The 12,428-nt window shown below is 33.2% G+C and overlaps 1 protein-coding gene across 14 annotated transcripts in view; it reads left to right on the forward strand.

Annotated features, from left to right (window-relative positions):
- Positions 1-12,428, forward strand: part of DOCK7 (dedicator of cytokinesis 7) — a 196,979-nt gene that overhangs the window by 51,290 nt on the left and 133,261 nt on the right. For all 14 annotated transcript variants that reach the window (XR_003679612.2, XM_028489312.2, XM_028489314.2 and 11 more), the window contains 3 exons: positions 3,803-3,945; positions 7,812-7,905; positions 8,569-8,731. Coding sequence is in view for 13 of the 14 variants with exons in the window: in XM_028489312.2 (XP_028345113.1) it covers positions 3,803-3,945; positions 7,812-7,905; positions 8,569-8,731 (400 nt within the window). In the remaining variant the exon portion in view is untranslated. The remainder of the gene's footprint in view (positions 1-3,802; positions 3,946-7,811; positions 7,906-8,568; positions 8,732-12,428) is intronic.

Here is a 12,428-nt window from a genome sequence, read left to right on the forward strand (position 1 = left end):
CTGTTTGAAAGGTTCACGCATGTTACATCTGGGTATAGTCCATTTTGAGTTAATTTTTGTACATGGTAAGAGGTAAGGGTCCAACTTCATTCTTTTTATGTAGATATCTAGTTGTCCCAACACCATTTGTTGAAAAGGCTATTCTTTCCCTATTGAATGGTCTTGGCACTCTTGTTGAAAATCAATTGACCATCTATACATGGTTTTATTTCTGGACTCTCAGTTCTGTTCCATTGATGTATATGCTTATGCTAGTACTATACTATCTTTATTATTTTAGCTTTGCAGTAAGTTTTGAAATTGGGAATAGTGGGTCCTCCAATTTTTTTTCAAGATTATTTTGACTATTTTGAGCTCTTGCATTTTCATAAGAAGTTTAGGGTCAGCTGATAATTTCTGCACGAAGGCAGCTGGAATTTTGATAGGAATTACATTGATTTGGTAGATCAGTTTGTGGAGTGTTGCCCTTATAACAATATTGTCTTACAATCCGTGGAATGTTTTTCCATTTATTTAGATCTTAAAAATTTATTTAAACAATGTTTTGTAGTTTTCAGTGTACAAGTCTTGCCCCTCTCGTGTTAAATTTGCATCCCAGTATTTTATTGGGTTTTGATGCTATTTTAAATGGGTTGTTTTCTTAATTTCATTTTCATAATGTTCATTTTTAGTGATAGAAATACAATTGGCTTTTGAATATTGATCTTGTACTTTGAAACCTTTTTGAATGTGTTTATTAATTCTAATTTTTTTTTCTTTTCTGGATTCTTTAGGATTTTCCATGTATAAGATCATGTCATCTACAAATGAAAATAGGTTTACTTTTTTTTTTTCCCATCTGGATGTCTTTATTTATTTTTCTTTTCTAATTATCTTGACTAGAACCTCCTGTACAGTATTAAAAAAAATGGCAAGAGTGGATATCCTCATCTTGTTCCTGACCTTAGGGGGAAAGCATTCAGTCTTTCACTATCAAGTATGATGTTTGCTGTAGGTTTTTCATAGATGTAATGTAGTAGTTTGAGGAAGTTCCCTTCTCTTCCTAACTTTTTGAGTGTTTTTGTCATGGAAGGATATTGGATTTTGTAAAATGCATTCTTTGAGTTTATTGAGATGATTTGTATGGGTTTTTGCCCTGTAGTCTTTTAGTATGCTGTACTGCATTAATTGATTGGTTTTCGATGTTAAACTAATCTTACATTTCTGGGAGAAGTCTCACTTAGTCATGGTATATAATTTTTTTATTAAATGTGTTGTTAGTCTGTTTCCTAGTATTTTGTTTAGTATATTTGCTTCTATATTCCTAAGGGATATTGGTCTGTAGTTTTTCTTCTTTGTAATATCTCTGTCTGGTATTGGTGTCAGGGTAATACTGGCCTCATTGAAAATGAGTCGTGATTTTTTTCCTTCTGGTTTTTGGAAGAATATGTAAACAATTGGTATTAATTTTTCATTGAAAGTTGGGAAGAATTCACTAGTGAAGCCACCTTGGCTTGGTCTTTTCTTTGTGGTAAGTATTTTCATTACTAATTATATCTCTTGTTATAGTTCTATTCATATTTTCTCTCTCATCTTGAGTCAGTTTCAGTACTGTGTATCTTTCTAGAAATGTGTTCATTTCATCTAAATTATCTAATTGTTATCTAACTGTTGACCTATAGTTATTCATAGTATTGCAGTATAATCCTTTTTCTCTCTAAGGTCTGTAGTGATGCTTTTAGTAATTTGAGTCCTATGTATTTTTTTTTAAATAAATTTATTTATTTTTGGCTGCATGGGGTCTTTGTTGCTGCGCACGGGCTTTCTCTAGTTGTGGCAAGTGGGGGCTACTCTTTGTTGTGGTGCCCGGGCTTCTCATTGTGGTGGCTTCTTTGTTGTGGACCACAGGCTCTAGGCACGCAGGCTTCAGTAGTTGTGGCATGCAGGCTCAGTAGTTGTGGCGCATGGGCTTAGTTGCTCCATGGCATATGGGATCTTCCTGGATGAGGGCTTGAACCCGTATCCCCTGTATTGGCAGGTGGATTCTTAACCACTGCACCACCAGGGAAGTCCCCTGTCTATGTATTTTTTTCTTCATTAGTTTAACTAAAGTTTTAAAAATTTTATCTTTTTGAAGAATCAGTTTTTGGTTTCATTGATTTTTTTTCTATTGTTTTCCTAGTTTCTATTTCATTTATTTCCACTTAGCTGTTGTCTTTTTTGGTATCCTTTCCTTTTTTTTTTTTTTTAACATCTTTACTGGAGTATTGCTTTACAGTGGTGTGTTAGTTTCTGCTGTATAACAAAATGAATCAGCTGCATATCCCCATATCTCCTCCCTCTTGCGTCTCCCTCCCACCCTCCCTATCCCACCCCTCTAGATGGACACAAAGCACCGAGCTAATCTCCCTGTGCTATGCAGCTGCTTCCCACTAGCTATCTATTTTACATTTGGTAGTGTATATATGTCCATGCCACTCTCTCACTTCGTCCCAGCTTACCCTTCCCCCTCCCTGTGTCCTCAAGTCCATTCTCTAAGTCTGTGTCTTTATTCCTGTCCTTCCCCTAGGTTCTTCAGAACCAGTTTTTTTTATTTATTTATTTTTTTTAGATTTCATATATATGTGTTAGCATACAGTATTTATTTTTCTCTTTCTGCTTACTTCACTCTGTATGACAGTCTCTAGGTCCATCCACCTCGCTACAAATAACTCAGTTTCGTTTCTTTTTATGGCTGAGTAATATTCCATTATATATATGTGCCACATCTTCTTTATTCATTCATCTGTCCTATTTTTAGTTTTTCAAGGAACCTCCATACTGTTCTCCATAGTGGCTGTATCAATTTACATTCCCTTGGTATCCTTTCTAATGCTTGCTTTGGGTTTAGTTTTCTCTTCTTTTTCTGGTTTCTTAAGATGTAATCTTAAGTTACTGATTTGAGATCTTTCTTTTTTTGTAATATAAACATTCACAGCTATAAATTTCCCTCTGAGAACTTCTTTAGTGATATATCATATGTTTGGGGATTTTGCATTTTCATTTTCCTATATCTTAAATGTTTTTGAATTTCCCTTGTTATTTCCTCTTTGATCCATTGGTTATTCAGAAGTGTGCTGTTTAACTTCCACATGCTTATGAATTTCTCAAATTTTCTTCTGTTATTGATTTATAGCTTAATTCCATTGTTCTTGGAAAACATTTTATGTGATTTGAATCCCTTTGAATTTATTGTATTTTGTTCTATAGCTTATTATATAGTTTGTCTTGGAGAATTTCCTGTGTGTGCTTGAGAAGAATGTGTATTCTGCTTTTGCTTAGTGGCGTATTCTATAGATGCCTGTTAGGTCTAGCTTGTTTATAGTTTTGTTTGTTTTCTACAACATAGTTGCTCTATTGGTTTTGAATTATAGGGTTATCTTGCAAAGACTTTGAATGCAAGTTATCTTAAATTCTTTTTCAAACTCAAGTGCTAAGACTGAGGGACCATTATATGGTGACCAAAATTTGCATTGTGTGTATATTTCCTAGTAAATACATAGTTCCTCTATAGCTGTTCTTCATAGCTCATATTGGCTTATATGCATAATCTTTCTGTGGTAGAGACTTATTTTACACTGGAGAAGTTTTTAAAGAGAACCTGAAGATTTAGGTTTAATGCTTCGTTACAGATCTCCCCAGAAGTGAAATTCTTCTACTGTAATCAGTATTGCTGAGGGGATACTTTTCAACTTTAGTGGATATTTTCTTGTGTTTGGAAGACTGCTTTAAAACACATTTTAAATATTATGGAAATGAATATCTTACTTTTTTTCCTTGGTAGAACGAAAGGGGTCTTGGTCAGAGAGGAGGAATTCTAGTCTGGTTGGCAGAAGATCACTTGAAAGGACAACAAGTGGAGATGATTCTTGTAACTTGACCAGTTTTCGACCGGCTACTCTAACAGTGACAAATTTTTTTAAGCAGGTATTGTTCTGTCATGGAGGAATTCTAGGGGACTATTCGTACTTAAATTTCTTGTGATTTCAGAAAACTCATAATTTTCCATGCAGTACATGTACATGTAGTAATTGATTGTGATTTTAACAAGTTAAAAAAATTAAGAATAAAAATAAAAAATATAAGAAAAAATAATATTATAGCTGTTTTTTCATCATTATATTTATTTAAATGTTGGCATTGATTAGTAATGCTTCCAAATCAATCATCCACATCTGTATCCTATTTCTTAATTTTAATATTTTCTTAAGCATTGATACTTTATGGATTTTCTTAGAGTAGGTGTGTGGTTACATCTGTCTTCCCCACTCAAGTTGTTTTTGACCTAACATACCACATCCATGGTATATAGAATAGAAATTTCAGGCTCTAGTAGTGCATTTTTGTGCTAAAATTATTTTTATAGGTGAGTTTATAGGTCCAAAAAGTTCTTGATGAAAGATACTTTGTTCTTTGCAAGTATATTTCCTGTACTTGAGTCAAATCAGTAGTTTTCAAGTGCTGGTCATGATCCAATAATAGTAATGAAAATTTAGTAGATAACACCCAGCTTAAAAACAAACAAACCAGTAGAATAGAAAAATAATAGTGCATTGCACTTAGTGAAGTTAAATATTGCTTCAGTAGGCTTTTTTCCCTCCAATTTTTGTGTGTGTGCATACCTGTCTATATATGTGCATACATGGTGTATGTGCTACTGGATTTTGATGTAAAATGAATTTTATACTCTGAATCAGGATCAGAAAATTTTGAAAGTCTGTCTAAAGTAACCAGAAGACCAGAACATTTTAAGGATGGAAGAAAATTTGTATTAGTGTGATAAACTGGAGAAGGGTACTATGCATGTATTTTGGAGCAGATTAAAGGAAAATGCTAAGTATTGCCTCAAAATTCCTCCTTTTGTGGTGTTATTCTAAATAAGAGGAGAAAATCCTGGCCTAGTGACACCTAATAACTTGAGAGGGCAAGGTGTTTAGGGCAGGATGTGTTATGATTTGACAGCTAGCTGTCTAGTATAATGTTACAGTTATATATCAGTAGCATTTACAGGCAGCTGCTCTGAGAGACTCAAATGGAAAATAAAGCATGTGAGAAGGGTCTGAAGTGGTAAGGGTCTTTTTATTATGGATAATAGTGCAAGAAAGAATCTAGAAAAGGCCACAGTGTTACTTGGATGAGGTGATAGGCCACATTTAGCTATGGAAACAGGGCAGTAGATTTACTTGTTACAGTGACACAACCTTGTAGCTGTAACATTTCTCTCTCTCTCTCCATCTTCAGCTGGTATATCACTTCTGCCACTATTTCCACAGCTCTTTTTTTTTTTCTTCAGAATGTTTTATTATTGAACTAGTATTGTAAACTTAAATCAATAAGTCATCCATCCACCCACCCACCTGTTTATTCAACAAATATTTTTTGAGCATTCATCATGTACTGAACACTGTTGGAGACTGGTAACTGGAAACTGGAACAAAGTGATTGTGAAAACTTAAAAAAGGATGATTGCTGGAAATATGGAGCAATGGAAAGCATTTACACTTGACTTTTGTACAGTTCTATAATTTTTTAACTATAAACATATGATTTTTATAAGTATTTTTAAATAGCTAGGATATTATGCATCAGGCAAGTGCATATTAAGTAAAAAGCAGAGATTACAATTTTAATAAAGTAGAATTCAAGGTACAATTTCTCCTAAATGAGATACAGAAGGCAGGTTATTTATTTACTTATTTATTTGTTTGTTTTTTTGTTTGGCTGTGCCGGGTCTTAGTTGTGGCATGCGGGATCTTTGTTGCAGCACGCGGAATCTTTTGTTGTGATGCACAGTCTCTTTGTTGCGGTGCGGACTTCTCTCTAGTTGTGGCGCGCGAGCTCTAGAATGTGCAGGCTCAGTAGTTGCGGCATACGGACCTAGTTGCCCCATGGCATGTGGGATCCTAGTTCCTCAACTAGGGATCGAACCCTTGTCCCCTGCATTGGAAGGCGGATTCTTAACCACTGGACCACCAGGGAAGTCCCCAGGTTTGTTTTTTTTTTTTAATGAGAGATTACTGTCCACGATTGGGATATAGTAATCAGGAGTGTTTATGTACAGATTTGAAATGTGTCAGGCCAAAATTATTGGAAATACATAAGAGATTTAAAAACAAAAATTAAATCCATACATTAGTTTTAAGGACATTTGTTCTATTTGTTGACATGTATAGAAGTTATCTGTTGCTTCAGGAGTACATAGCAGTACATGCAGTGTGGAGGGATGAGTGTCAGCTAGGCTTATTCACATGTTTGGAGATTGACTGGGGTCAACTGATCTAGACTGACTTCTGCTGAGAAAACTGAAATGATTCAGACCTTTTCCATGTCTCTCAGCTTCCACACTTATCCTCTAGCAGGCCAGCTTGGTCATGTTGTTATAGCAGTGACAGAAGTTCCAGAGAGGGGGCAAGCTTACTTTTGCAAATGCTTTTCAAGTCTCTGTATCATATTTGCTTACTGATTAGAACAAGTCTCGTGGCCAAGCAGAGGGGAAAGAATTGTGTCCCACCCAACAAAAGGCATGGAAACAGACAGGGAGTAAAGAATGGAGGCCATTAATATAATCAGTTTAACAAGTCAAGTAGACAGAAATAATTGAATCTTGAGATAATCTGAATGTATTCTAAATAAGGACCATTTGAAGATCTGTATTCATTTCTGTACTCAAAAGGAGAGAATATGTTCTTTTAGCAACTGATGGAACATTTACAATAATTAATTGTATATGAGGTCACTGAAAAAATCTTCTTGAAGTCAGATTCTCTAACTATAACTCAGGAAAACTAAAAACCATTTATGAAAGTATTGACAAAAATCTCCAACCACTTAGAAAATAAAAGTTACTTTAAAAAATAATGGCATAAAAGAAGATCAGTTCTGTATCCTGTTTAGAATACAATTGTGAACAAATGAGATCTGGCTCAAGGTGAGCTCACAATAATAAAGGAGGCTTAAATATGTTTATTACCAAATAGGATAAAAAGACAGTATATGAATTATGCATTAAAAATAATAAGATGTCAAATGCAGGAGGTTTGGATTAATAAAATGTAAAGACTTTTGAATAAAAGAATAAAATCAATCTCTACCTATTTTAACTGTAAGAAAAAATATTACATTAAATTGAGAATTCTTTGTTAATTGGACATGGTTCGGTTTTTTGTCTCTTTCCCCCCATTGATTGAGGTCTTTTTAGAGTTTTCTTTCTGGTCTTATTATCAGGATAGTTGTCTTGTTTTTTTTAAGAGTATTTTTTTGTTGTTACTTCTTTCTTTTCTTTTTCAAATGTAGCCAATGCTCTATATTTTGTATTTAAGAAATTTGGTGATATAAAGTTGAAAAGACAAATGAAAACTCAAGTGTAACAAATTTATGAGTGTCATATATATATATATATACACACACACACACATACATACATATATAATATATGTCTGTTTTCTGTCTATATTCTTGTTTTCTTTTCTTTATTTCCCTCTAACTTGCATCGTTTTTTTCTATATTTTAGAGTGCCCTGTAACCCCTTATAAACATAGATAATGGGCTGTAAATAAATCTATAAAATTTAAAAATAGATAGCAATATTATAGCTCTTAATACACTTGAAAGCAAGAAGGAAGAAAATAGGTTAGCATATTTATTTTTAATCATAATTATATTAATTTAATTTTACTTTTAATTCAGACTGAATTGAAGGAAGAAGGGCAGGATTTTTAACAGGCAATATAAACTTATTTTCAATATACTATATTTTTAAAATCTAATACTTTTTCCTCTATTTTTAAAATCAGGAAGGAGATCGCTTAAGTGATGAAGATCTGTACAAATTCCTTGCTGATATGAGAAGGCCATCTTCTGTTTTACGGCGACTAAGACCTATTACAGGTATTTTAAAATTTTGTGTAAACATGATGACAACTATTATCATCATTAATAATTGTATTTTTTATAATTATCTATTTCTTTTTTCAGTTATCTAGCCCATATATGTTTCTGTGCTCAATACCTGTCAGCCTTCTTCATTTCATTATTCTGCTCTCATGTAGTCGATAACAGTTTGGATGCAGGATTCAGTACCTTTGATAATTTGAGTACGGAAATGAGAATGATGAATAATATTGTGGCTTAAAATTATTTTCTAGAGGGAAATATTCAGAAATAGATTCATATTATGATCAGAGCAAACCATTCCAGAGTAAAACTATTTTGAAATCTACCAAATTTAAAGTAAATCATTTAATCTTCAAAATGTTGGCTTGTTTCTATACTAGATCCCTCTGGTTTTTTTCTTCTTTTTTGCCCTCTTCCTCCTTTCCATTCATTCATTCAGTAAGCATTTATTATTTTATGTCTTTATGTCTGTATTAGTAATTTGTAAGTTTGAGACTTGATGAGACGAAATAATTTAGAGGTCTAAGATGATAGCAATTTTGGTTTCTTCCCAGACTTCTTGCAAAAATAGGATCTAAATCCTTCCAAAAATACTTTTAGTGTGAAGTTGTTATTTATTATGTTTACATTGTTTTTATAATGTATTTTTATATGCAGCTCAGCTGAAGATAGACATTTCTCCTGCACCTGAAAATCCCCATTATTGCCTAACACCAGAGCTGCTTCAAGTGAAGCTTTACCCTGACAGTAGAGTTAGACCTACCAGAGAAATTTTGGAGTTTCCTGCAAGGGATGTCTATGTTCCAAACACTACTTACAGGTAGCACATTTTAATTTTGGAGAATTCTGAAATAAGATACTATATATTCTAATATTAATAGAGAATGAAACTCTTCAAAAATCTTTTGTAGCTTTGTTACTTATTCCATTTCCTACTTCATGATTTTATTAATAGCTGTAATCTATTAAGCTATTGCTGTGCAAGAGGTATAATGTTAGTTACCTTACATACATTATCTTATTTAATGCTCATAGCTTGAGGTAGATATTACCTTCATTTTAGAAGTGAGTAAACTGAGGGATAAAGAGGTTATACTTTACTGTGTTGGTGCTAGTGTTTGAATTGTGGGTTGTTAGGTTAAAACATTTGAACTCCTAGTTACTGTATTTCCTCATGTGTTCTTATTAGCAGAATCTAGCATTACACATGAATCATATGTATGTGCCTGCACTATGTTCTAACAATCAACAATATTTGGTGATTCTACATTACTTAGAGAATACTTGACACAAGGTTATTGGATAGGCTTTTAGGCTGAACCTGCATAACAACAGGGGTACCATTTAGATATACTCTTTATGAATGAGGCTCCCTTTATTTGTGAATGCGGAGACCATGACTTGACATGTCTATTGGGATACCCAACAGGGCTGCTCAGACATAAGTTTCTACCTAGACTTCCCCATCTTAATGTATTTCACCACCATTTACCCAGTTCCTGAGGCCAAAAGTTTTGGAATCAAAATGATTCTCTTCTTTTGTTATTCCTCACATTTACTCCTGTACGAAGTTTTGTAGGCTCTGCTTCAAAATGAATCCCCAGTCCAATACTTTGTACCTCCTCCACCTTTAAAATTCTAGTCAAGTTACCATCCAGATCAGCACTGTCAAATAGAAGTATAATGGGAACCACATTTGTAAAGTAAAATTTTATAGTTGCTACATTAAAAAAAAATAGAAACAAGTGAAATTCATTTTAATCATATGTTATTTAACCCAGTATATCTAAAATAGTATTTTAACATGTAATAAATGTAAAAAATTATTTTACTTTTCTTCCACTCCTACTAAAAATCTTCAAAGTTTGGTGTGTATTTTACACTTAAAGTGCATCTCAGTTCAGATGAGCCACATTTCAAATGGTCAATAGCCAGATGGGACTAGAGGCTAGAATATTGGACAGCTGCTGATCTCGAATTTTGTGTACCTTTTAAAATTTAATCTTATTTCTACCCCTCCCTCAGTCAATTCTCAGCGTTGTAGTCAGAGAGATTTTTAAAAGATATAAATCAGATCATTTATTCCTCTGCCTAAAGCCCTCCAGTGGCTTCTATTATAAGCAGAACAAGAATGAATTTTTTTATAGTAGTCTGTAAGACTATATGATCTGGATCCTGCCTTTTTCTAACGTCATATCTTACTAATCTCTGTCTTGCTCATTTTAGCCTCAATGGTCTTTTTGTTCATCCTTGAACAAACAAAATTCTGCCTAAGATTTTTTTATTTTTTTTCTTCTCTTTGCCTATTATATTTTTCTCCAGGTAGTCACATGACTTGATTCCTTATTCAGACATATATCTGCTTACAGGACATTCTCTTCACCTTAACTAAAAAGATCTGCTGCTTCCCTACTCTAGCTTTTTACGCTTCCTTGTATTTATCATTATCTGGCACTGTAATATGTAGTTCTATGACCATTTTTTTCTCTTTCTCATTAGAATGTAATTACTGTAAAGGGCAGGGACTTGTCTGTTTTGTTTACCACTTTATCTCCAGCATATAGAATAGTGTACAAGCACGTGGAGAGCACACAGTAAATACTTACTCAGTGAGTTAAGAAATAAGACATTGTACAGTGGTATGAATGGAATTTAGCGTCATGCAGATATGGGTGTGATTTCTGACTCCACTGTTTATTGTTTAAGTAACTTGTTTTAAGTTACCAATTTATTGGCACTCAGTTTTATTAATAAAATGTGAGATGATAATACCTGTCTTCTCTTGTGAGGGTACAGAGTGCAAAGCATTACACGTGATTGGCACATAGTGTGAGTAAAATTCCTGGAAGATAGGCTGAAGAAAATATATACTGCTTTTTCAAAAGAAACAGGTAATATAAGTATTCTCCTATAAATTATCTATATAACTACTTAAAAGGACATGGAATAAAGAAGTGATCCAAGGTTTGTATTGAACAATTTAGAGGTTATCAACCCTCTCTCTTATCTAGTACAGGAATCTCTTCTAGAACATTCCTAACTTGTGTTTATCTGTCTTGCCTCTGCTTGGATTATTTCAGAGACAGGGAAAATGGAACTGGGGACTATGAGGGTTCTTTTCTTTCATTTTCCTACTTACCTTTGTTATTTATTTACATATTTATATTTTTTAAACAAATTATATGAATATACTTAAAGTTCACATAGTTCCATAAGGCTTAAAATTAAAAACAGAGGTCCTTCATCTTATTCCTACCAACTTTTCCCTATGCCAATGTCTAATCTTTATTGTCACTCACTAGTAACTCTTTTTGATCCTTCTTTTGGTATTTTACTCTTTGTTTCTAAATAGCATGTTCATGCTGTTATTTCTTGATTCTTTTTCAAGATTTAACTCTGATATCTCCTCCTTAAAAAAATACATATACTTGCATAAATCCAGAAAAAAAATATACTTGTCAGATCTGTAAAGCTTCTTGCAATACAGTAAAATATATCATATTATCAATTATTTCCTCTCTTGCACCTTCCTTGGTCCCTTTGCAACTAAATTATAAGTTACTATGGCAGGGGAAGTTTTCTAGGCTCACTAGGCTTACTGTACAGTTGTCATCTTAGAGCCTATTCACCATTTTCCTAGAAATTCTGTTTGCATTTCTTTTGCAATGGAGTTCCTATCTCCTATATATTTTTTTCTTTCTTGGTTTACTCATTATACTGAGAGCCTTTAGTATCTTCCTGGATTAGGGTGTAGGAAAGTACCTGCACATATTATATGCTTGATAGAAGTTAGTCATTATTATTATCATTGGCTTTATTAGATTACATTTACCCAGTTGTTACACAACTTGAGAGAGATTGGTTTGAAAGCTTAAGGATACTGGGCTTTTGGGGTATAATTGGCTAAGAGAATAATTTTAAAAAGGAAGGTTATCAATGTCACTAGTGGCCTTTTTTGTATTATTACTTGGGCCTTCAATGTCCAGTGAGACCTGAATACCAAACTGTATAGTTTGCTTATTCTACTTAGTACTGTTAAAAAATTTTAGTCTCAGGCAGCTAATATTTTTTAGGAATTTATAATTTAAAAAAAAATCCTTTCACTTATCTAGAAAATCTAGCATAGGTAGAAATAATTTTAGAATGACAGAAGGAGATATACTCAGCAGATATCAGCTGACACACAGATATCATAAAATTTTACATAAATTTCCATAAATATTCGCTGACTGAATTCTTGTATTGGATCACAATAATACTCTTCTAGCTCAGTTTGAATTCTTTCTGTCTTCTGAGGCATGTTTCAAGGTATGTTTCAAGGTAAGCAGTGATTTCTGGTAATACGTGTTAGTAGGCGTTATGCAATCTATATGTGTACATTTTCCCAGTGAATAATGTTTAAAAAAGAAAGTAAAGTTGACACAAGGACTCCTTTTAGTTTATATATAGCCATTATCTCTCTCTTTTTTTTTTTTTTTTTTTTTTTTTTTTTTTTTTTTTTTTTTGGCGGTACGCGG

This window comes from Physeter macrocephalus, chromosome 4, assembly GCF_002837175.3.
Source record: "Physeter macrocephalus isolate SW-GA chromosome 4, ASM283717v5, whole genome shotgun sequence".
Taxonomy (NCBI): Eukaryota; Metazoa; Chordata; class Mammalia; order Artiodactyla; family Physeteridae; genus Physeter; species Physeter macrocephalus.